At 43.8% G+C, this 27,146-nt stretch overlaps 1 protein-coding gene across 4 annotated transcripts in view; it reads left to right on the plus strand.

The window, feature by feature from the left end:
- The window catches only part of PCNX1 (pecanex 1), a 486,917-nt gene that overhangs the window by 333,891 nt on the left and 125,880 nt on the right, over nucleotides 1–27,146 (plus strand). For all 4 annotated transcript variants that reach the window (XM_078659468.1, XM_078659469.1, XM_078659470.1 and 1 more), the window contains exons 20-21: nucleotides 5,397–5,547; nucleotides 6,485–6,626. In XM_078659468.1, the coding sequence (XP_078515594.1) occupies nucleotides 5,397–5,547; nucleotides 6,485–6,626 (293 nt within the window). The remainder of the gene's footprint in view (nucleotides 1–5,396; nucleotides 5,548–6,484; nucleotides 6,627–27,146) is intronic.

Raw genomic sequence — 27,146 nt, forward strand, 5'->3', positions numbered from 1 at the left:
ATTCTAAACAATTGGAAGTTTCTCTCTCCAATACCTCTATTTCTAGTGCAGTTTCTTCTAAAACACCTGCTCCTATTAAGACTCCCAATTTTATTCCTCGTGACTCACGTGGTTATTTTAGAAGAATGGGAAATACCAGTACCAGAAGACCCTTTATGCCCGGTAGACAATTCAGCCAAAGTACTTTTTGTTTTAGATGTGGTTCCTCTTACCATGTTTCCAACTTTAAGAATTGTCCGGCCGCCAACCAACAATGCACTCAATGTGGTAAAAATGGTCATTTCTCAAGGGTCTGCATGAGAGGTAGAAGAGGTAGTGTGCGATGTGTCTTGAATGAATATGATTCCACCCCTGATTTAAACCCCCTTGAGCAATCAACTGAATATTCAGAATGTGATGTAACCACTCAGGAGTATGTAGTTGTTGTAAAAGACAATGACAATGTCAATCGCACCTTTCATATTCCTGATCCTGAAGTTGACACTATCATTGAAAAGCATCATGTCCAACTACTTGTAGACACCGGTGCTCGCATCACTATTGTTTCCCATGACAAATATTCTCATTTTTGGCAAAATAAGTGTTTACTCCCTCCTGATGTTCTCACTGTGGCTTTTGAAGGAAGCAAAATTAATCTTTTAGGTTATTTCTGGGCTGAAATTTCCATCTTTGGCAAATCTATCAAAGGGAAGGTTTACGTTGCCAAACGTGGCATCAATGTCCTAGGTCTCATACATCAGGCAGAATTTGGTATCACTATTAAACCTGGTTTACTCAACCCTGTATTTATAGAAGGATGCAATCTTCCTTGTTCTACGTCTTCATCTTCTGTTCCTGTATGCAACATTGTGAATAGCAAATTGTGGGAGCGCAAATATGAAAAAGTCTTTGAAGATCGTCTTGGTAAGATCACCAATTTCCAACATTTTATCAAAGTCAAGGATTGCATTACCCCGGTCAAACACAAACTCAGAAATGTCCCACTCAGTATCAGAGAAGATTTATCAAAACACCTAAAATCACTATGCGAACAAGGTACTATTGAAAAGGTAGAATCCACATTATGGCTTTCTCCTATTGTTCTTGCTAGGAAAAGGTCCGGTGACCTTCGAATGTGTGTGGATTTGCGCAGTCTTAATGAGGCCATCTGGGTCGATGGTTTTCCCCTTCCTCGCATTGAGGATTTGATAGCAAGGGTTGGATCATCTACTTGGTTTTCCAAACTCGATTTAAAAGCGGCCTACCACCAGATTGAGTTGCATCCTCTCTCACGACATCTCACCGCTTTTGTAACACCAGATGGTGTATTCCAATTTCGTCGCCTTCCCTTTGGGTTGGCTTCTGCCGCCGCTGTTTTCCAGCGTATCATGTCTGAAATGTTTGAAGAACTCTCTAATGTAGTCGTCTTCCAAGATGATATTCTTATGTTTACCCAAACTGAGAGTGAACATGACAAAGTCATTGACCAAGTTTTTGACATCCTAGAACGAAGAGGTGTAACTCTACAAAAGAGTAAGTGTGTTTTCAAAACCAGAGAAGTAGAATATCTTGGTCATACCATTTCTGAGAATGGCATCAAGCCCAGATCAGGTCTGGTCAAAAGCATCATTGAAGCTCCTGCCCCTTCTAACAAAGAACAACTTTTATCCTTCCTTGGTCTCTGTGAGTTTTACTCAAAATTCATGAGAGACTATGCCAAGACCACTGAATGTTTTAGACTTTTACTTAAAAAAGGTGCCACCTTCAGCTGGTCTGATGAGTGTGAAAAGGGTTTTCAGCTCATTAAAAAGCATATTACTAATGCTCCTGCTCTTCAGCCTTTTAATGGTAATAGAGAAACTGTAGTCACTGTCGATGCCTGTGAATATGGCTTAGGAGCTGTTCTCTCACAACTGGCTTACGGTAAGGAATTTACCGTGGGATTTGCTTCCAGGACTCTCCGTCCTGTTGAAAGGAAATACTCAGTAATAGAGAAAGAACTGCTAGCTTGCGTTTGGAGTGTTGAGAAATTCAAATCTTACTTATGGGGTAGACCATTCATTCTTCAAACTGACCATCGACTTGTAGACATTTTATCAGGCAGAAATGTCAATCGCACAACTGCACGATTGGCTAGACTTTCCACTAAATTATTGGAATTTAACTTCAAAGCCATCTACATACCTGGTGAAAAAAATAAACGAGCAGAGTGTCTGTCCAGGTTGCCTGTACAAGAACCTGATGAAAATGATTGGGAAACTGAAATTGAGGAATGTTTTGTGGCCAACATTTCCCAAAATTCCATTTCTTTCGCTGAAAATGATTGGATCAAGGCTGTTGAAAATGATACTGTTCTCAAAAATGTAATTTCGTTCATACAAAAAGGTTGGCCCAAAGAAAAATCTTTCTCCCGAACTTCAAATCTATTGGAAAATTAACTCAGAACTTTCTTTGGAAAATGGCAAAATTGTTAGGGGTAATAAATTCATTCCTCCTTCTGTTTATCGTGAGACAATCATTGCTGATGCACATTCTGGGCATCTAGGGGCCACCATTACCAAGAGAAATGTCAGATCGAATTTTTGGTGGCCAAAAATGGACAATCAAATTGTGGAGGCCATCAAACTTTGTACACGTTGCAATACCAGTGACAAGGTTCTTATCTTAGAAGGTGTTTGTGATTCTATTGTTCCCCCACCCGTTAGAGCTTGGCAAAAAATTGGTCTAGACTTTCTAGGTCCATTTCATGTTCTTCCCAATACTTCCAAATACTTCCTGGTCCTTGTTGATCATCTTTCTAGGTGGGTCGAAGTGGAACCTATCAATGTTCCCAACTCTAAGAGTGTTATTAATTGTTTAAACAAAATCTTCCTGAGGGAGGGTTGTCCGGAAGAAATTCTCACTGACAACGGGGTGCAATTTATTTCTAAGGAAATGGGTGTTTTTCTGAATAATTGCTGTATTAAACATACCAGAACTCCGTTGTATCATCCCCAGAGTAATGGCAAAACCGAGAGGTTTAATAGAGTTATTGTTGAATGTGTGCAAGCTGCTTTCAGGTCAAATAACTGTATCTTCCAAGCTGTAAAAGATCTTATATGGTCTTATCGGATTTCCCCCCATGTTACCACGGGCTTCTCTCCTTTTGAACTGATGAGAGGGAGGAAAGCTTGCTCCCAGGCTTTCCCCTTTTGGATGGTCAAAAGTCTCCACCAGGGCTGTGATTTGGAAAAGATGTGGGAATGTGCTAATGAAAAATCTTCCAGTTCACTGCCTTACAATGTGGAATTAAGTAAGAAGTCTTCTCACAGTATTCGTGCTGGCGATTGGGTCAGGATTAAAAATCCTGTCACGGTTAAGAAAGGTTTCTCAAAATTTCTTGATTCTCAACAAGTTGTAGAAGTTCGCAAGAATGCTGTCAAATTGTCAAATGGCAATTGGTGGAGCACTTCTCGGGTTGCTAGAGATCCTTCCCGTGCAACTGCTCTTTCATCCAATGTCAATGTTAGTAATGGCTTAAAGAAAAGTTCAAATGTAAATGTTGGTAATGGTTTAAGGAAAAGCTCAAGAGCAACTGTTAGGCCTAACAAATTTCGTGATTTTATCTGATTTGTTTCATTGTAATTTTTACTATATTTTCAGGATTGTTTATTTTTCTTTAAAAAGGAGGGAGGTGTGTGGTGATCTGTATTGTTATCATTTCATTACTCTATCCTATGATGTCATTCATTGGGGTTCCATGTACTGAAGATTCCTCCCCAGTGTTCCCTGTTTGGCAGTTGCAGCTGCTGTGTCTTTCCCTCAAGCTGGACGGCTCTCTTCTCCTGAATAAATCCCCAACTATAATCTCCTGCCTCAGCCTCATCTTTACAGCAACCTTGACTCGTGCCTCTTTCTAGTTTGAATGTAGAGGAAAGTAAGGCACCAGACCTGATCTTAGCAGATGGCCCACTATACAGGGCCACAATCATTTTGGTAAAAGGATCACCTAATTTACATTTCCTAAGGGATTCACTGAGATAATTCCATGAGACTGTCAAATGCTTTTTCAGCATCAATGGTAACTGCCACCGTTTCATAGGGGCCAGTTTAGCTTTTTTAATAATATGGCAAAGGAGCCGGGTGTTATCGTTGGATAGTCAGTGTTTTTTATGAAGCCCACTTGTGAGCGCCCGATTAGGCGAGGCAGAAGGGGTTCCAGTCTCTCACAGAGTGTCTTGGTGTATATCTTTGCGTTCAGGTTAGTTAGAGAGATTGGTCTGTAATTTTTAACTTGTGGAGGGTCTTTCCCTTCTTTGATGATTACAACGAAAGGGGCTTCACTTGTAGTCTTGGATATAGTGCCTCAGTCAGCAAAGTTTTGAAAAAGGGATAAAGAGTTGGTTTGAGTATATGGGTGAAAGTTTTATTAAAGTTGGCATTGTAGCCACCTAGGCCGGGGGCTTTGTTTGCTTTTACAAACGATTTGCTGAGTTTTTTCTGAAAACGTTTCTTTTCATAGTTTCTTTTTAGTTTGTGGCTTTGTAGGCCCGCTCCTAGGTGGTGGTCTTGCGTTCTAGAAGTATTATGTGATGATTTGGCAATACCCTCTCCTTTTTATATCTGCCTATTTTTTGACCATCCGGCCAGCTTTTCCTTGAGTCAAAAAAGTGCATGCAGGTCCCTGGAACAGACCTCTCCATCATGGTGAAGGATTCCACTCCTTATATAATGTCCCTAGTAGGCGTACGAACCACTGCAGTTTCTAGTGATTTATATATCAATCCGCGTCACATGCTGTGCAATTTGCCAACTCCATTTGGCAGGCGCACACAAGACTAGTAAGGTAAAGGCTATTCACTTTGAATCTGGTTTTTGATCTACCCTAGTGCAAAGCTTGAATGTGCTTCTTTTTCTAGACCCCTCTCCATCTGGGATTAGCTGCACCATGTGAAACATTTCTGGTCAATGGTATTTATATGAAAAAAGATATGAAGTAATAGCCCTTGAAAGAATGATTTATTTTCATGTGAACTGTAATCTTTTCAAAGATTTAAGTTGCATTAAATTGTCAAGAGGCAAATCTCACAGGTTCCCCTCTTATCAAGTCCTCACCCTGTTAGTACTCCATTTCTCTCCAGAACCTCCGAGCCTGCTATTTAAATTGTCATGCTAAAACAAAATGTTATTCCTGCGTTTTTTTAATTCTGGCCCTATTGCAATGTGTTCACCCCACTGTTTTCTCTTTTAATCCTTTTCTCATCAAGTACTGGTAACACTATGCCGAAATATTCATTTCCCATGTCAAAACCTTGTGCCAATTTAACAGTTTTTCCACATTCACAAAATTGAGTACGTGCGGATAAGATGCATCTATTTCATTATACATTGTACATGATATTTTATTATAAAAACCCAAATTTGTTCTTTTTCCGCAGCCTGTCTTGAGTTACGTACTGTACACATTTGTGGGCACAGTTGGCTTTTTAACCCATTATGTTCTGCCTCAAGTACGGAAACAGCTTCCCTGGCACTGCTTTTCCCACCCACTGCTGAAAACAAAGGAGTATTATCAATTTGAAGTCCGAAGTAAGTCATATAAAGTGCCTGCATTTTTTAATATCCAGTAGTGGAAGGGCAGTCACATTTTTTTTGCCAAAACAGATCACTTCAGTAGTGCAGATTTAAAATAAAGTAACGTGCACAAGAACAGTTCCTCTGAACACGTTACCCATGATCCATTAAACTGTTACATGGATTTGCTTATACCCGCATGTGTATTAGTTTGAAAACACGTGAAGTCTACATAGCACATTTATTATCTCTCTAAAGTAGTGCTTTAAAGAGGCGATATGGTCTACCAGTCGTTCGATTTGAAAGTAACATTTGATCCTCTGCAAATTAGATCATGTTGAACACATTGAGGAAGGTCGAGGGTTAATTTAAAGAGCGGTTGGCAACATCTTTAAAACATTTAAAAAAAAGGCCTTGCAAGAGACCTTAGTTAAAGATGAAGCTGAAGACCAACAAGTCTCTGATGTTTTGGCAAAAATGGAAATAATCAGATTGCATACTGCATGCAGCCGTCCTATGCTGTATCCATATTTTAACCAACTCGGTGGCTGTTACGTTGACATGTTTTTAATGATTCAGCCTTGATTACCACTTTTTGCTAAAAGTACAAAATCTGCTTAAGTAAATGTATTGCTGTATTTTAATACAAATTGTAAAACTGAAAGTATTTTAAGGAGAAATGATGCATATGTGGTATGAATTTGAAAATGGAATCCTCCTTTTAGATTTTTTTGATTTTAGTGGGTTTAAATTTTCATGCTGGCTTCAGCTATTGTCTTCTGTTTGAAAGAACTCATCTTCTCTTTACAATATATGAATTCCACTTTCTTAGCTGTAATACGTTAGGGCAATTTGTATACACAACATACACAACATAATTGTCTGTTGCTAGGTATTGTTACTGAAATAAAATGTAAACAAAGTGTACAGTGATGTCTTTGCTTTTTGTTAGATGCTGCACACGTGATGTGGTTTGAAAAGGCTCACGTTTGGCTCCTCTTTATGGAAAAGAATATTATCTACCCTCTGATCGTCCTCAATGAGCTGAGTCGTGGTGCCAAGGATATCACCAGCCCTAAGAACCTGAATATAGGGTGAGTAGATGTGCGCGCCATTGGTGCAGACCTTCAGAGTTGCAGTGCAGGGATGCTCTTACTGACGCTTTACATGGTTACATCGCATCACAATTTACCTTTGTGGTAGATCCATGCTCTGTAATATATTTTAATTATTGATTTGGATCTCCTTCTGATCCTAGTCAGCAAATCTTAACATTCTCTAACAGATGTTTGATTCATAGAGGTAGTGTCTCTGCTCCCTCTATGACTGAAGCGATACCAAAGGGGATGATGGACGGAGCGTTAGAGCTCATCAAACACGCACCCTCAGTCAACTGATCTGGGTTTAATCCATCATCATTCTTTAGATCACTCCACCACCCCAGTTCAGACATGGCCATATGCAAATCAGTCTAACTCTGTGCCTCTTGGGAAGAGTGCAGCCCAAACTGCCAAGCCATGTCTTACTTGGACCGGAAACAAGCATCCTGGACCGGTTTCGGGTTCATAACCCTCATCAGCCAGGCTATCTTGAATCCAGTGGCAAAGTGAGCAAGGGACCCACGTCTGGGCATACCCTGCCAACTTAGGGCAAACAAAGCGATACCAAAGGGGATGATGGACAGAGCGTTAGAGCAAATCAAAAACTCACCCCCAGTTAACTGATCTGGGTTTAATCCATCATCATTCTTTAGCTCACTCCACCACCCCAGTTCAGACATGACCATATGCAAATCATTCTGACCCTGTACCTCATGGGAACATTCCAGCCTGAACTGCCAAGCTATGTCTTACCTGGACCGGAAACAAGCATCCTGGGATCGGTTTCATAACCCTCATCAACCAGGCTGTCTTGATTGAATCCAGTGGCAAAGTGAGCAAGGGACCCCAAAACCGGTCCCAGGATGCTTGTTTCCGGTCGATTTTCTCAAACGCTCCGTCCATCATCCCCTTTGGTATCGCTTTGTTCGCCCTAAGTTGGCAGGGAATGCCCAGACGTGGGTGCCTTGTTCACTTTGCCACTGGATTTAAGATAGCCTCGCTGATGAGGGTTAGGAACCCGAAACCGATCGCAGGATGCTTGTTTCCGGTCCAGGGAAGACATGGCTTGGCAGTTCTGGCTTGATTGTTCCCATGAGGCACAGGGTCAGACTGGTTTGCATATGGCCATGTCTGAACTGGGGTGGTGGAGTGAGCTAAAGAATGGTGATGGATTAAACCCAGATCAGTTGACTGAGGGTGAGTGTTTGATTTGCTCAAACGCTCCGTCCAGCATCCCCTTTGGTAACCCTCTGACTGAAATTGGAGACATCCTGTCTAAAATGATACTTTTTACCCAATTTACTACTTTTAATATTAATGAATTGCTAAAAACAGCATTTAATTCTGCAATGGTTCCGGTTTCTGAGCGCTAAAAAACAGGTACTGTTAACCAGTTTATTTGGAAGGTGCCATTTGAAAACACTATGGTTTTTGGAAACCCTGAGCAGTTTGAGATTTGGACCTCACAAAATCTCCCAAAAAATGACTTTTGTAATTATTTATCAGAAATCCTTGTGAAATGCTAAAAATGGTACTGCAGAATATGGTTAGCAGAAACTTGTGTTCTCCACTGCCTTGATGCATTAAAACACAGCAAATGTGAGCTAAAGCTGTTTGGTAACTTCACAGAACATCATGTGCGAAAATATATCTTACATACCCCTATGAAGAAAAAAATGTTTTTTTTCTCTGTTATCCTGTCCTGTGAGTCTGTATGTTTCCAGATTCTCATGCCTGCCTGCTTGTGTAATGCTTACCTGAATTACGTCTTGTGAACAGGCTTGAGACCACTAGTTTTTAGGGTAAATGCATTCTTTTCCATGGCGAACGTGTCTTGATTAACTTCCCTGCTGCTGTAGTTATTTGCGTAGTGTCAGCTGTTGAATGCCATGACTGCTTCCTGTTATTATAGTCCTTCCAGTTCTGTTGTTTATAGTCACAGAATGATGATTCCCAGGGACGTCTGGCCTGGACAGTGCCAGATTCCCTTGATGGTACAAAACACCTCTTGTCATAGTGTTTTAGGACATCTGTGCCATATAGACATAATGTCCGCTGGACCGCAACAGCCATGCCAACATATGGGGAGGATGGTAGGTACAAATGCTTTGTTTCATTGAGAGGAAAGACCAGTCTGCCACAGTGCAACAGAGGGCAGCTGCTGATGAAAAACAGCCAGTGCTCCTGAAGTAGTAGAAAAGAGCCATTTGTTTTCTGGAAACCTAGGTCAGAATTGTTTACTGTGCGCGAGTTTCTAGAATTACTTGTGCTTACCTGCTGGATAATAATTTAAATACTCTGCCCTCGTAATTGCAGGCAGGGTAATTAACAGCAACGCTTAATGAATTCATGCTTGTCTGTTCTACACTGAATTCCCTCTATTTGTATTGTGTTGAACTCTGTTGGTGTGGAAGGGCTTGCTTGTCGGGGCAAACGGGTACAGCAACAGGGGGCAGCCCTAACATGTTCTCCTCTTTATTCCTTTTCCTGATTAGTACTCCGTTTGAGTGGTTCTGTCTTTTGCAGGCCATAACATTTGCTAAGCCCCATTTTCTGAAGATGAGTCCTACTTTACCAAATCCAATACATTCTCCTTGAAAGTTTTCCTTCTAGGTTTAACACTATCTTGACATCAAACGCACCCAGTATGTCTGTGAACTGTGCCCACTCATCAGCTCAGACACTGGTACTGTCCGTAGATTCAAATCCTTTGATTTACTGAAGCTTATTTTAACACCACTGTATTTCGAGAAGGCCAGCTATCCAACAGTCATGTTAATATGCAGATCAAGATATCATTTGCAACAATGCTCATTTTATTTCCAGATCACCACAGTGTAGGTTTCTGACACTGGGGTTGAAGCTTCTTTTAAGTTCTGACATTTCCTTTTCTAAAGTGTATAAAATTGGTTAATGGGGTATAAAATTGGTTAATGGGGTATAAAATTGGTTAATGGGGGTAGCCTCGCCGTCAGTTTGGATAGTGTGCCGTTCACAGCTACCATTGGTTGGGGTCTAAAATGGTTGGAAAATATCCAGTCAATTTCTTTTAGACTATAACTAATGACCTTTTTCGCATGTGACTGTGCACTTGTTTTTAACTCTTCTGTCATTACATTACTTTGTCCAAAAGGTAACATTTCTTCCTTACATTATTTAACACCTGCCATTTCTGGGTCTTGTTTAGGCACAATTTGTTTGGTTTTAGGGTATACTGGGCTTTATGGGGCACTTTCCTGAGCGTTTTGCCTCTTTTTCTTTTGTTACTAAAGTTGTGACATTGTGTTTTGTGAAACACAGTTGAAAAATGTTCAGGCGGAAGTGAAATCTTTGTAAAATATGAAAATGACTGTGTAGCCATCTACTTACAGGGCCTTCTGTAATTTCAGGTTCCTAATGGCTACTAAAACTAATTACTTGGACCTCGTCTTTCATTTCCTCCTTTACTGCCTTATAATTTAGGGAAATTGTTCACTTCTGTTACACCTAACTTATTTTTTATTAATACCTAGTTGGCCCGTACTGGTATGGGTTTTTTTAAATACCTGTGGTAAACCTATTGTGTGCCTCTTCTATTGGCACAAATCCTTTTTCGTGTTTGTAGAATGTGCTTGAAGAGTCCCTCTAGTAAGCCCTTTGCACTAATCTAAGTAGTAGACCAACATTAGTTGCAAAGAAAGAATTGTTTGTGATGCCACATTTTCTGATGGTGGTTCCCGAGAAGGGGCCATGTCCTAGACAACACTTTCCTCTAACACCACTGTGACACACTGGCACATGGTGCCGTAAACAGATTATGATTTTGGAGACTTCCATTGCATTGCCCACCCAACCCTCATGTGTCTTATCTCACAGGCACATATTCTGCCTAGAATACATCTTTTGGTCCTATGAGAAAAAGTAATAAGCTACCCTCTGGATATTGCTCCTTACGCGATATTGCTCTTTCCGAACATCCGAGAAGTCATTTTACCAGCAGTGGGTTCTTGTAGCTATTTTGAGGCCACTGTCTGTACCATACGCTCATTACATAATCTCTAGAGATCATCCATACCAAATTAAATGTCCTCCTAGAATGGGATGGTCCTTTGTAATTTAGAAATTTGGGTGTCAAACTTGAATTTTTGGCCACTGGATTTCTCCTGCCTTGACCAATTCCAATCTCTCTTGCTTTCTCATAGAATGTGTAGACAAAGGGACTCTTGTTTGCACAGTGGGATGATCAACCTGTTTCTCTCCAATCCAGAATTGAAGTAATAAATAAGGCTAACTCATGGGCTTTGTATCATGAGCAAACACAAGGAGATGATGGACTGAGCGCTGAAACCTTTCATACACCCACCTCTAGTCACATATCTGGGTTGAATCCATAATTTTTCTTTACCTCACTTCGCCACCCCAGTTCAGACCCAGTTATATGCAAATCAGTCTTGGCCCTGTTCTTCATGGAACAGTCCAGCCGAAACTAGCTGGGTCTGAACGGGGATGGTGAAGTGAACTAAAGAATGTGAGTGTCTGAAAGGTTTCAGTGCTCTGTCCGTCATCTCCTTGTGTTTGCTTTGTTCGCCCTAAGTTGGCAGGGTATGCCCAAACGTGGCTCCCTTGCTCACTTTGCAGCTGGATTCAAGCTAGCCTGGCTAGTGAAGGGAATTACCTAGAAACCGGTCCCAGGGTGCTTGTTTCCGGTTCAGGGAAGACCTGGCTTGGCAGTTCGGGCTGCACTGTTCCCATGAGGCACAGGGTAAGGACTGATTTGCATATAGCTGGATCTGAACCGTGGTGGCGAAGTGTGCTAAAGAATGATGATGGATTCCACCCAGATCTGTGACTGGGGGTGAGTGTCTGAAAAGTTTCAGTGCTTCGTCCATTATCTCCTTGTGTTTGCTTTGTTTCGTGTGCCAATAGTTGAGAGACACCATGCCAGCACCTTCCTTACATGTAAAGGAAAATACATTCTTGTCTGGTGCATTTAAGCCTTGGTCATCGAAAATAAGTATCTTGACCATGGTTCTTCCCATTTCAAAGAACAAATAATGTGCACCCCGGCACCAGATTCCCTGCAACAAGCAACACATCCCCATAAGTGTGTGTTTGGGTACACAAATTACTCATCATAAATGACCCCATATTTGGGAACCAATAATAGAAACTAATTCAGTGTCTGCTGTCTCAAGCACTTCTTTCATCCTAAATATAGTAAGAAGAGAGCCAGTCCCAGGTTCCCCAGACCCCTTCCAACCCCACCTTGTCCCATTCCTATTTTGTCACTCTTTCCATATCCAATTTCAAGACTTCTCTCATGCCCCCTTCAGTTCCCACTTGTACCTGTTCTCTTCGATTTTCCCAGATTCCTGCACTTCAGGCCTCTTCTGATTTGTGGCTGACCTTACCACCAACCTCTAGCTGGACCACAAGGCATCAGCCTCAATATAGAAATTGAAGCATACAAAATGTTGATGGATGGAATGCTCAAGTTAGGCGCAGCCATCGGTAATTACTTGTTGCTGATGTTAATTCAAGCAATCCATCCATCACTTTTATGTATAGTTTTGCGTGTCACACTAAGTGGGACGGTTATGCTCTGACATGGGTCCCATGCACACTGTCACTGGAACCAATGCTACCTCCGGCTTATGAGCCGATAACTAGGGGAAAACTGGTCCTGGGTTGCTTGTGTTCCGGTTCACGGAGGACCTAGCCTGGCTGAGATGAATTCAAACATTCCATTCATCACTTTTATGTATACTTTAAATATAGAATCTGGCTTTCCCCTGTCTTCTGACGTCTGTTTGCTACCCTTGCAGCATAGGGTCCATGGAAATAACAAGTGCAGAGCCTCCCTGATCTATAGTCATCCTCTTTTGTCCTCCATTAATAGACACCTGGCCAAGTCACTTTGTGGTTCCTCCTTCCTTTTAGTTACCTGGCTCTGACCAACATCATATTTTTCTTCCTTTCAACTTTTTCTGCTGGAACATCATGTTCGAGACATATGAGCTGCAGATTCTACACTTTGCATTAGATCGCCACCTGGTGTTGGGGTCGGATGATTGCATGTTGTTGTCATCTTGGAAGAAGTCTTTTGTAGTCACGAGATAGGTGACTCATCCCTTGGACGATAGTGCGCATGGTCATCGGTTCCATCCTTAGTTTGGTTTTTTCCGCCACTGGGTTCGGATGAAATTTTTCCGCTGCGGTTCGAAATCTACTTTTCAATACTTCGACGCGTAAAAACTTATTCAAACTTCACCTAACTACTTTCGATATTAACAAGAACCATATCGACTCCGTCAGCTCGATTCCGGTCGTCGACGTGGGTCATATGGCCTATCCACGCTGTGAGGCCTACACCTCATGGAAAAGACGCCATTCAAGAGATGCCCCGAGTGTGGAGCAAAGTTTCCACACAGTGACCAACACAACATCTGTAACCTGTGCTTATCGCCAGAACACGACGAAACCAGCTGTACAGCCTGTACGTCCTGTCAATCTAAGAAAACCATTCAAGATCGGCGGGCCCTTCGACACGACATGCTTGATCAGCTCCGGAACTGGTGGATATCTTCGGCGAAGAGGTCCCGCTCGTTCCTTAAGAACATCCGATGATCTCCAAATCGTCGTATCAGAGGCAGATGACTCCATACCATCGGGTCAGCGCGTGAGTACTACTGCCCCTGCTCCATACACAGCACCCAAATCGAAGGCAAAGGTCAACACTCCGCCTCCGGGGCCCAGTCGAGACCGAAAGAACACTTCAAAAGCCTTGCCATTGAGTCCATCTCCGAAGAAAATACTCAAGCCTTCCGGTAGCTCCTTAGAGCAAGCCGCACATGCCGATCCTACCAGCTCCCTCGGCACCGAAACCAAAAGAAGTCTCTTCTCCGAAACCGTCGACTTCTAAAGCCAATACTATGAAGCCAGCGTCCGACGCCTCGAAGCCGACGACACCAGCTTCCACTCCGAAGCCACCATCTTCGGCATGATTCCGATGCGCTCAAGCCCTCGAAACAGCCTACAACTCCGAAAACAACACCTTCGGTGCCGAGATCTACGCCAAAGGACACAGTAACAACTCCTAAGGCTAAAGACGAGCAGCAACCACGCCCGGAACCGAAAAATCGGCGTCGACAAAGGTTCCGCAAGGAGAAGAACTTTTCCAACCTGATCCTCTACAAAAGAAGATCTACATTGACCCAGAAACAGTTCATGTATCCACCACACCACACAGGAAGAGGAAGTCAGACACAGCAACTACACCTGTAGTGCCTATCAAGAATGACTCTGCCACATCTCCTATGCACCCTTCTTCTCCTATACTTCCTTCTCCTTCATCTCCTGTTCCTCTTAATAATTCACCTCAAATTTCTCCTCAACACTCTTCTCTTCATTCTTCACATTCACCACAAAATAATGATGTGTATAGCATAGGGGGAGGGGTTGATCCAGATGAGCCTTTCCCATACCCTGTTGATGATCCACACTGGGGGTACGCAAACTCACAAGATGTGCCAGATATTCCTGACCCACAGTCATATCTGTGAGAAGTTGGCCTGATATGCAGTGCTCACTATTCTAGTGATCACTATGTATCAGTCCAAACGACCCTTATTGATGATTGGTTGTAAGTCAACCTGATAGACCAGCTATCCTAGTAGCATGGACACGTGCAGTCTTTAGGCTAAACTCTAAAGGGCGTGTTAAGCCAGCTGTTTTACCATCACATTTACCCCTTGAACACCAAGTGAAAGGACACCACACAAGTTGTTATGAAAATAAAAGTATATTTATTTATAACAATACTACCCTGAACTCTTTATGAGTCAGGGAGCTAAGCACAATACAAAACTCTTAAAGAATTACTGAAAGTCGCACAATTTACACAAATGCCCGAGGGGCACGAAAAACCATATACTATAAAAGTGGAATGCGAATTTCTAGCAGGTAAGTAACTATTCTCAGAGGCTTTGGGATCGCTAGGACTAGACTACTGAACCTTTAGATTACGAGCAGGAGGCCTAGGGAGATCGGGTGCAGAGTGTGCACTCTCACGCGGGATGCGGAACAAAGTCTATGGAGGCTAGTAAATGCAAAGTTAGTGTTATCGGACGAATCCGACTAGGTAGAGCTGAAACGAAAAAGGATCTGGACACTTAGATAGTTAAGCTATGCTGGAGCACCGAAATGCTCAGGTTACCTAGCCCAGGGGCTGCGGCTGCATAGGTCTGAAAAGACGTCGGGAATCCTCGTTGCAGTCTATGGAGCCTGAAAGAAGTTGGTGCTGGCAGGCGACCAGTGATGAAGTTCGGTGTGATCCAAGCCTGGATCGATGAAGATGGAGACCTGTAAGCAGAGGGGACCAAGTTCTGAATCACTAGCCAGTGATTAGGTGGGCACCAGAGTGGCACCGGACGAAGTCACCTCGACCAGGTGAGTGGGCGACGCTGGGCTCTGCAGTCTCTCGGACCAGGAGGCTTTGTCGGCGACCAGGATGGAGGTGCGAGCTGTCCCACGGAGGTATCTGCTGTCGACGTCGCTGGACCCAGGATTGGGGCAACAACTCTTGGCAAATGCAAGCCCACGCGGTGGACTCAAAATGGCGTCTGGAGTGGACCAGGAGGGTCCGGGGTGCTCCTCTGTTGGAGGGGAGCAAGGGCCAGTCTGGAGCAACCAGACCAGCGGTGTTGTCGTCGTAGTTCGTCGTCAGAAGGGTCACTAGCCAACGGGCAAGTGACCTGGACAACGCGGTGAGCAGCAAAGAGCAGAAGGGCCCCACGCAGATCTCGTGGATGCAAGGGGGCTGTACTTCGGTGCTGGAGCTGCTAAGGGTTGGGGCTTCTCGGACCCCAAAGCACTTAGGCGAGGGTCACTCGGTGGTCGTGCTGGGCAAACGTCGTGCAGTCCTGAAGATGGCCGGTCCCTCGAGGTCTCGTCACACCCACGAATCTCAGCTGGGCTGATGATGCAGGTAGAGGTCAGAGGTGCCAGGGAAGCCGGTTCTCGTCGAGCTGGGCAGTCTTGATCCGGAGGAGAGACTTACAGCAGACCGTGATGCTTGGATGGTGCCTGCGGGTGCAGGGTGACTACTCCTTAGTCACAAGGGAGAAATCTTAGGAAGAAGTCTTGAGTTCCTTTCGTAGAAAGTAGTTTCAGGATTCAAAGATGATCCAATTTGGAAGGGGGCCTGCTCCTACCTTTATCCTGAGAAAAGGGGCTGGCAAGCGACTAAGTCCTGCCGTATGGGTGGGACTAGGAGGGGGGTGGTTACACCCCTTTCCTTTGTCCGGTCTCTCCCCAGCTCAGGGGCTGGTGTGCCCCAGGAACTGGTTTGAGCCGGCATATGCACAGTGAGCACCGGGGTGCCACTTGCAGTCACCTTCCTTTCAGCCCTGCCTACCTGGGATACACAAAATCCTGTCTGGGATGGTGCTAGCACTGCCCCTGACAGGAAACCCTTTGTCCAGGCCTCCGTTTGCTGGAAGGACTCCCAGCAGCAGGAGGGCAGACTGGTGTCTCGGTGGCAGCATCCATTTTGTGGAGCTGAGGCTGGGTTTAACTTTAACCGGGGTTACAGCTACCAACATGTCTTCTCCCTCTAGAGGGGTGGAATGCTACCCCCGTCGCCAGAACTGGTGAGGGGGTAGTATTCCAAAGCGTATGACACCTTACACGACATGTTTAGATAATGTCAGACCAAAGTTACCATAACCGCGAGGATTATAAGGCACTTAAGAGTATATGGTCTGACGCTATCATGGAAACGGCTGAGGGATAGATCCCGAAGGCCGCAGACAGGCTCAGCTCATGCCAGAGCACTATCTCACACGATTCCAAGCACTCTGCCTCCAGGATTGTTAAGGCCTGCCATAGGAGTGACTGATAGGAGATCTGTGTGCCCATTTTAGGTTTAGATATAGGTATACTATATCTAAAGCAAAGGGTGATTACACCACCTTGCTCCCAGCTGTCAAGCAGCCAGTTGTGTCAGTTTTGGATGGCCAGCCAGGGGTGGCATAATACATGCTTCAGCCCCTGGTAGGCCCTGGGTACACCTATGCCCTGGATACCTAAGGCAAACTGTACAGGGACTGATAAGGTGACTCAGTATCCAATCAGATATGTACCTAGGGTACATGGAATCCATTTTAACAGAGAGAGCAGTGGGCCTGGGGTCCTGAATAGCAGGACCCCAGGTCAACTAAGTCAGAAAACCAGCAAAACACCAGGCAAAAAAGTTGGGGGCAACCATAGTCAGGGATCTACCTTCCTACAATATCCATCAAAACCTTCTCCCCCAGAAGATAATATTAGTTTGGGGCACTTGCTGAACAGGGCTGCCATTTATCATGGGGTCACTGGGCATTCTGATGAGGCAGAGAAAGATTTTTTGTTAGATACATTTGAACAATCTCAAAGGTCTGTTCAAATTCTTCCTATGATTAAAGGGGTCATCAAACATGCTCCAGAGGTATTTAAAGATCCTGTACGTGCTAGGATCCTAAACCCTAGAATTGAGAAAAAATACAGGCCTGCACCTGGGGATCCAGCCTACATTAAAGCACAACTACCCTTAGATTCACTAGTTTTCTCAAATGCTAGAAAGAGGGCAAACTCACAGACGTCAGGTGAAGCACCTCCACCTGACAAAGAATCTAAGGTGATAGATGCTTCAGGCAAAAGAATAGCTGCACAAGCTACCAATACATGGCGTACAGCTAACACACAAGCCCTTCTTTCAAGATATGACAGGGCTCATTATGACCAGATAGAGAAACTACTAGAACATCTACCTGATCAATATAAGGCGCAGGCAAACGACCTTATACAAGAAGGCAAGTTAATTTCAAATGCCTCAATCAAGTGTGCACCTGATGTAGCAGACAATGCATCTAGAGCTGTAAACACTAGTATCCTACTTAGAAGACATTCTTGGCTACACATTTCAGGATTTAAGCAGGAAGTGCAAACTACCATCTTAAATCAGCCATTTAACAAACATCAATTGTTTGGACCAGAGGTAGACAAAGCACTTTAAAAAATAAAAAAGGGTTACCGATACAGCCAAATCTATGGGAGCTTCGCAGTCCACACAAGTTAAAGGCTCCTTTCGTTGCTCCTTCTATAGAGGAGGCTCCAAGCTAACTAGAGCAGACAATATAACATCCTTCAAGTCCAATACACAAACATCCTCTAGCAAAGGTTATTTTAGAGAAGGATATAGAGGCAACAACAACAAAGGAAGAGGTCGGGGTAATCGTAATCGAACTTCTTCCACCACAAAACAGTGACTTCCCTCTGCTCCCCCAACAGCATTCCACTCCTGTGGGGGGCAGATGAACACAGTTCCAACTGTCTGGAATTCCATCACAACAGACAAGTGGGTAAGATAAATTATCCAGTATGGCTACTGCCTAGAACTTACAGCTACCCCTCCACACATACCACCCAGGCAGCGTCCAATGTCTGCAGATCTCCTTACTCTGTTCAAACAAGAAGTCCTTTCACTTCTTCAAAAGGACGCAATAGAAATAGTTCCTTTACAACATCAAGGAACAGGGGTTTACTCGCTGTATTTTCTAATAACCAAAAAGGACGGGACAGTAAGACCAATTCTCGACCTCAGGCCCCTCAATTATTATATACAATCAGATCATTTTCATATGATCACTTTACAACAAGTGCTCCCATTGCTGCAACAAGGCGATTTCCTTACAACACTAGATCTAAAGGACACCTACTTCCACATTCCTATACATCCTGCTCACAGGAAGTATCTAAGGTTTGTACTGGAAGGACAAAATTATCAATTCAAAGTCCTTCCATTCGGGGTTACAACTGCACCAAGAGTATTCACAAAGTGCCTAGCAGTGGTGGCAGCACATCTCAGAAGACAGCAAATACATGTCTTTCCTTATCTAGATGACTGGCTCATAAAAGCCAAGTCATTCAACCAGTGTGTCCAACACACACATCAGACAATTCAAACATTGCACAACTTAGGTTTCACAATCAACTACAAGTCGCACCTGCATCCCTCTCATGTACATCAGTATTTAGGGGCTACAACAAACACGTCTTCAGCTCTAGCGTATCCCAGCCCAGCAAGGATACAGAGTATTCAAGCCTTAGTCACAAACTTCCAACATCAACACTCTCTCCAAGCCAGAGTGTTCATGAGACTAATAGGCATGATGGCATCTTGCATCTTCATTGTACCATATGCAAGACTGCAGATGCATCCGTTACAGGAATGTCTAGCACAACAGTGGAATCAGGCTCAAGGGCAACTAACAGACCTGGTGTTGGTAGACAGCCGCACACATCTCTCTCTGCAGTGGTGGAACACCAAAAATTTGACAAAGGAGCGGCCGTTCCTCGATCCTATTCCACAAATAATACTCACAGCAGACCCATCTCTCACAGGATGGGGAGCCCATCTTCTACATCATACAACTCAAGAGCAATGGACCATTCAACAAAGATTGTTCCATATCAACCATCTAGAGCTGCTAGCAATATTCTTAGCACTCAAAACATTCCAAGTACAAGTACAAAACAAAGCTGTCTTAATCTGGATGGACAACATGGCAGCTATATACTATATACAAAAACAGGGGGGGGGGCACTCTCTACAACTGTCCCAGCTTGAACAGAACATTTGGAGATGGGCTATTGGACAAAACATATATCTGCTTGCAGAGCACCTTCCAGGAGTTCACAATCAGATAGCAGATCTGTTGAGTCGGCAGACACAACAAATTCATGAATGGGAACTACATCCGCAAATTCTTCAACCATTCTTTCACAGGTGGGGTTATCCAGACATAGATCTGTTCGCCACACACGAAAACGCAAAATGCCCGACCTTTGCCGCCAGGTTTCCACACTCGTTGTCCAAGGGCAATTTGATATGGATGAACTGGTCAGGCAGATTTGCGTACGCTGTTCCGCCAATACCCCTAATACCACTAATAGTGCGCAAGCTACGACAACAGTCGCTCAAACTGATTTTAATAGCTCCCACATGGGCAAGCCAACCGCGGTACACAACTCTGCTAGAACTATCCCTAGTTCCACACCAAAAGCTACGTCTGACACCATCCCTGCTAACGCAGAACCATGGAGACATAAGGCATCCAGACCCAAATCAACTGAATCTGGCGATCTGGCTCCTGAAGTCTTAGAGTTTGGTTATCTTAACCTACCACCAGACTGTATGAACATCATTAAAGAGGCCAGGAGACCTACTACTAGAGCTTGCGGTGCTGCTAAATGGAAGAGATTTGCCATTTATTGCAACAATAACCAGATTGATTCTCTGGATGCTTCTATCCAAAATATCATTTGCTACCTTCTACATTTACTTAGATGTAACTTGGCATATTCATCTATACACCTACATCTTGCAGCAATTGCAGCATATTTACAAAACAGACAACATCTGTCTCTTTTTAGAGTGCCTGCTATTAAAACATTTATGGAAGGATTAAAAAGAATCATTCCCCCCAGGTTACCACCCTCTCCAGTGTGGAACCTAAACATTGTTCTTACAAGGCTCATGGGACCTCCCTTTGAACCTCTACACAAATGTGAACTGCAATTCCTTACATGGAAAACAGCTTTCCTTATTGCTATTACCTCTCTTAGGAGAGTAAGTGAGATACAGGCTTTCACTATACAAGAACCAACTACACCGTAACAAGGTGGTTCTAAGAACTAATCCTAAGTTCCTTCCAAAAGTTATTACTCCTTTTCATTTAAACCAATCTGTAGAGTTACCTGTGTTTTTCCAAAACCCTGACTCTGTAGCAGAAAGAGCTCTACACACACTAGACGTTAAAAGAGCTCTTCTATACTATATAGATAGGACTAAATCTTTTTGTAAAACAAAACAATTGTTTGTATTTTCTCTCCACCACATAAGGGCAACCCCATCTCTAAAGCTGGAATTGCAAGGTGGATTGTAAAGTGTATACAAATATGCTATCAAAAAGCAAAACGTACATTAACAGTTCCTCCTAGAGCGCACTCCACACGCAAACTAGGAGCCTCTATGGCTTTCTTAGGGAACATCTCCCTAGAAGACATATGCAAGGCAGCAACATGGTCTACAACACACACCTTCACTAAACACTACTGTGTTGATGTGCAAGCCAAGCAGCAAGCTGCAGTAGGCCAAACTGTTCTAAAATCTCTCTTTCAAACTACTGCAACAGATACAGGTGACCACCGCTAGGGGAGACACTGCTTCACAATCGATGCAAAGTGTAGAATCTGCAGCTCATATGCCTCAAACGGAAAATGCTACTTACCAGTATGCATCTGTTCTTGGCATGTAGAGCTGCAGAGTACTACATGCCCTCCCGCCTCCCCGGGACCTGCATCTTTTCCAGTTTATCTTAATTAGATACACAAGCATGGACATCCTTTCTTTACGTCTACTAACTCCATAATTTCCCATCATGACGAAAAACAATCTAAGGATGGAGCCGATGACCATGCGCACTATCGTCCAAGGGAGGAGTCACCTATCTCGTGACTACAAAAGACCTCTTCCAAAACGACAACAACATGCAATCATCCGAGCCCAACACTAGGTGGCGATCTAATGCAAAGTGTAGTACTCTGCAGCTCTACATGCCAAGAACAGATGCATACTGGTAAGTAGCATTTTCCTTTCTAAGCCTTTCAAGCACATTTTCAGAGGCGTAGACTACAATATTGTGACCATATATTTAATTCCTAGGCGTGTGAAAGCCAAACATAAACATTTGACAGGTCCTACATGTTTTGACCCTGCAGTTCTATTGTCATTGAGTAACAGATTACACGTACTGCAGTATCTGATGAGAGGATATCTTATCTAATCTTTCCAAAAATCTCTGCATTTAGGATTCTATCCTCAACAGATTTTTTATATGATGTGGAGTTCTGGCACCCTTGTGTGTGTACTTATTTATGTCTTGTACTATGGACCAAGTCATTGTCAATGCACGAGTGATCTTCTCCCGTAACTGCAGAAAGCATTCATTTAAAGTGACCTTCTACACCTCCTTTCTGCCCACTCTTCCTGATCTCTAATACCGATATTCTCTATGCTCGTAGGATCTCATGGGTCTTCATATTTGACTTCTGTCATTTCCATCTGCTCGAATTTTACGTCTGTTCTACGGACGTGTTACTTAGCATGTGTGCATATTTCGACTTTGAACTCCAGTTCCTCTACCTTTCCCTTCAGCATTATATATATTTCTCCTGATCTCCATTAGACGTCCCAGGTTTTTGAGGTCCTTAATCACGTTTTCACTGTTTTTGAGCCTTAGATGTCCGAGGCACTCTTCTACTGCCTACTTCGTAAGTCCAGGCAACCTGTGTGATGTTCCCAGGGGCATAGGTTCTGGAATTGTCTCCGCAAACCTTTCTCTTGGCTTTGTGTCATAAAGTATTTCATTATGTTCTAACATACAGAGTGTATGTTCGTATGTTGCTGAATGTGGCATCCTGCCGCCCAGTCACATATTTGTCGTATCCTCAGTGTTGCAATCAGACAGGGCCACACTTCCATTTCCACAATAGTAAAGTCCACATTTGTAAAGTCCACATTTGTAAAGCGCACAATCACCCGTAAGGGTCTCTAGGCGCTGGGGGCCGTCGGGAAGATTAAGCGAGCTATTGCCCAGAGTCACATGGTGCTGGGCTGACCTGCCGCCGGAGCCGGGGATCGAACCGTGGTCTCCAGATTCCAGCGTCAGTCGCCCTGGCCGCGGCGCCACACCTCTCCCACAATAGGAAGTTGTTTCTGCCTTCATGCTCCACCTTCTCTCTGTCTGCCCTCCAGTAACCGTCCCACTATGTCGGCTTCCACAGATAAAAGGAGGATGCACCTTAAGAATTACTCAGTGATGCACTTGAGCTACCTCACCTGTCTTGTGGCAGGTTTGGAGGGTTCTTCCATTTGACTGCTCATCTTCCCACCTTGACTGGGGAGATCCTTCCATCAGCATCCCGAAACCAGTTTCCTAGACACACTTGTCTTCTGTCCCTTTCACTGTAGTCCTTTACCTTTAACGTTGCCATCACCTCTGATGCCTTTGGTGTGCAGAAAAAAATAAAAGGGTGGAAATGGCCCCCTTTCCTTCCAAATGTCCTTGCATCTTCTGTAGTTGTGGCAAAGTATGAGGGGGAGTCTGTCTTCCATTGGTCTTACTTGTGTGATGCCAGTGGCCCTCGCCGTGCTGCATGGTGCCACCTGAGAATGGCTTGGATGCTGACTGCCTCCCTGGAGTTTGTAGGTACAGCACATTATGTATTAAGCAAGCCTGCAGCCCAATCTGTCTTCTAACAGTTCAGTTGCTGTGCCTGGTGCTGCTCCGACCTTCTGCAGGGGCATCTTCTCAGGGAGGAGACCTTTTTCCGCTAATGATGCTCCCTCACGCTGGTTTATCCCCCACATTGCTCTGCTTGAAGCCATCAGGTGCCATAGTAACCGTTGAAGGCTCTATGCAAAGTGGCTCTAGCTGCTCTCTCTCAACCTGTTCCTTGTCTCAGCTCTCATCATACCTCATCTTCCTCCTCGGTGGAAGTGTTTTCTTTGGGAAGGGGCTTTTAATAGGGGGGTAGGGGGAGACTTGTAAAAATATGCCCTTGCAGGGTGACTGTAGGAGCTGTGGAATGCTCCTTCCCAGACGACCACCATCTTTTACATTTCCAAATGAGCAACTTTGTTTAGCTAAATGATATACTGTTATAGGCCAGCCTCTAAATGGCATCATATGCAGTACAGAATAGCTCCAAAGTGCAAAACTGTTCTCACTAGAAAGTAGCTGGCTTCTTTAAGGGCACAGTCTGAGGGTCCGAGGGTGCAGCACCCTCAGAGGAAGCATGCACAGAGCTCACTAGCCCTTCAAAGGTCTGAATACAAATCATGAATTGGATTTGATGAACTTAGGATGAAACTTATCTCCGTATAAGGCCTAGGGTGATGCTTACTTACTGAAGTCTTTTGTGGAGCACAGGTGGGCCTTTTCTTTTCTGTTCTTTTTTTAGCAGTTCTCCACCCCCCCATCCCCACACACTTTTTCCCCCTTCTTAGGTCACAGCTCTAGACTGCGCACATGCGCTGTCTCGAACCGAGACATGCTGTACCTCCTTTGAGTTATATACTCAAAAGTGTCCAGTAGCTACTGTTAGAATTTAATCAAAAGCAGAGCCAGTGCAATTAATTCATAGGCTCTTGTGATTTATTTCACAATTTTCTGGATTATTCCATAGATTCAATGACATTCAATTCATGTCAAACATTAAGGGCAACACAAACTGATAACATTTTCCAACATAAAAGTGCAAAAACAGTAAACGGATATAAACCATATTTACAAATGTGTATAATACACCAGAGATTTGTATGCAATCACACAAACACAATACAAAAATGCAAGGAGGTAACTAAAGCACCAGTCCAGAAATCAAAGATAGCAATTAGGCGGAGTAGCAAGTCACAACTTGCTGACCCCTTTTTATTCTCCTGCCTATATGCACAGCTCTGGGTATCCCATGAATCAGGTTGAAGGTTGCTTCCGGAGGGAATGAATTAAACCTTCTCCTTAAGCCAATAGGACCTTCTCCTTAAGCCAATAGGATTAGCTTTTCCCAGACGCTGTTGTCAACGCGTTTCCAACCCCGTCACCAATCGGGGGTTTTCGTCAGGGCTTGGACCTGGTGAAATCTTATGTTGTAGAAAAGGAGATGTTCCTACTATTTCAGAAATGTTCTGGCACTGGAAGTGGCGGTAAGGCCTGCGTCAATGGCGGTTCTTAGTTGTGCAGATTGGAGCATCAGTTCAGTTGCAACGCTATTTTCTCGAGCGTCTAAACGCGTTCATGTTGGCAGGAACCTAGCCTGTCTCCGCGGCAGAGACAGGCTCGTGAAAACGGCTAGTAGAGATCAGTTTTTCCAATCCATTGAGTTAAACATTTTGATGCCTTGTGGTATTTAGATTTTTTTCTCAACTAAAAATGAGGTTAAAATGAGGTGGCTCATACAAAATAAGGATCAACAGTTAAGGTGTGTGAGAAAAAAATGCTTTTAATTGTTGTTGAGCAAGTGAGAATGCTAAAGTGTTAGGCGGGGAGAGCTCTTTTTCGTCCAATTAAGATCGGCTGAGTAGCTTGTCCTATATCGACATCTAGTGGTTAAATCGTGGCACTATGCGCTTTACCTTTTCTGTGTTTTTTTTTTGAAAACCTGTGTGCAAATATCAAACAACTGGTTCAAAAGCTGGGTAACAGTCCTCTTTTTTTTTTTGTTTTTCACTCGGGGAATCTTCTCCTGGTTATTTTATTCTAGATCAGATCTGCACATTTGGGGAAGGATTCTGAGTTAGGTGACTTGGTCAAGGCACTACGCAGGGGTGCCAATTAAACTAGAATACTGGGGATTTCTCGAACTTGGTTCCAGCACCCCGACTTGACCCACAGATGCCTATGTGGACTAACACTTAGGCCTACGCTTGTTTCTGGTTTGGCTCAACAGACATGCACCTTATAACTTTTGACAGTAGTTAGATATGCAAATGAGAAGTGCTGTACATTGCATGGTTTATTTAATAGGGCAAAAGCGATTTTGGTTGCACAGTTTGTTTCCTTCATTTTTAAAAAACACATTGAACTTTTCCATTCTGTAAACTGGTGATACAGTGTATCCAACGGTGTAGCACTACTGGTGTCCAACATAAATCAGTAATTTTTTTGTTTTGGAAGTAACGCACCATGATTGGTACTGTCTGATAATTGGTACTTTGTGGCATTTTTAAAGTACCTTTAACACTCCTGTCAGTGCACTGTGTAGCTCATGTACATAGATATTTCTAATTTTCATTTGATTAGTTTTGTTCATCTTAGACCACCTCTCTTGTAAAGGATTTTTAGATAATGCTTCATTAACCACGCCCCTTTTAAAGGTAACCCCTTCCATTTTCATCCCACTCAAAGCACTAATGCGTAGGACTGCCAGAAGGGCTCTGTACCCCAAACCCTGCGCTTTAACAGCACCCGTGCTTGTGCTACAAAAGTGCAGGAAGTCTGACCCACCATGTATATTTTGAAGATAGCTTTTTATGGGGTTTTTTTCATGTAAGCTTACACATCTAAAACCACTTGTTGGTGCAGGAAACTGGAGCTACTGTGTTTTCTCTTTCCCATAAAACTTTTTGTTTTCCAACTTCGAAACAGGAACTTGTGGGGCCCAGCATAGTTGTTTGTCTAGGTCCACTAAAAATGCTGACATGCTTGATGCTCCTCATGCACTGCCTTGCACCCTTTGTCCCCCTCCGCCTTCCACCCTTCTCCCCCCTCCGCCTTGTTATGTTATGTTTTGTGTTATGTTAGTAGTGTTTTGTAAAGCGCTCGTTCACCGGCTAGGTTTCTTGGCGCTGGATCTAGGAAATGCCAGAGAGATGGATAGTTCAATTGTAAGCCTGACAGTACAACCAGGTTTTAAGCAGCTTTCTGAATTTAAGTAGGTAAGTAGTGGGCCTGATTTCCTGAGGGATGGAATTCCATAACTTAGGGGCCAGGGTAGCAAACCTTGCACCTCCTTGTCGCTTTAATTTGTAAGTGGGATTGATAGTAGCTGAAGGTGAGCTGATCGAAGGTTTCGTGAGCGAGTGTATCTAGAAATAAGACTATTTATGAATCCAGGGCCCTGACCATGCAGTGACTTGAATACCAAGCAACAAATCTTAAAAGCACAGCGTTGGGGCATAGGAAGTCAGTGCAATTCCCTCAAAAGGGGGGAAGCATGATGCCACCTAGGTTGCTGGTATATCAGTCTAGCCGCCTGGTTTTGGACTATCTGCAGCCGTTTCATAAGACCAGTTGGTAATCCAAGGTAAATTGCATTTGAGTAGTCGAGCTGCGATAGAACCATAACCATCTGCTTATCTTTCTGATTTTAACGTAGCTGGTGAGCACACAAAGATATAACAGAACCCACTTGCCTTTTTAGGGACAGGTAATTGGCTATCGTAACTCCAAGGCACTTGACAGAAGAGGAGAGGGTGGGAGATGGACCCAGTTCTCCTGGCCAATAGTGAGAGCCCCAGAATTTCTGGCTGCCACCCGTCAAGATTAATTCAGTCTTTCCTGGGTTTAGTTTTAGATGATTTCTGTTCATCCAGTGACTGATAAACCGCAAGGTTAACTAAAAGTCTGAGACTGAGAGAGGGGTGGGTTATCAACTGTGAAGAGTAGCTGCAGGTCATCAGCATAGTCGAAGGTAACCGTTTTTCTTTCCTTCAGTGACCTGATCAGTGGAAGGAGAAATAGGTTGAATGAAAGTGGAGAGAGCGAAGATCCTTGTGGCACCCTGCACATGGTACTTTGCTTGGGCACCACAAACTGAGCCAGGCGAACGGCCTGGGAGCAATCCTCTAGAAAGGAACAAATCCAGCTTAAGGATAGTCCCTGGATGCCCGCTACCTTGAAACGGTCCACCAAAATACCATGGTCGACCGTGTCA

This window comes from Lissotriton helveticus, chromosome 9 (assembly GCF_964261635.1).
Source record: "Lissotriton helveticus chromosome 9, aLisHel1.1, whole genome shotgun sequence".
NCBI classification, from domain to species: Eukaryota; Metazoa; Chordata; class Amphibia; order Caudata; family Salamandridae; genus Lissotriton; species Lissotriton helveticus.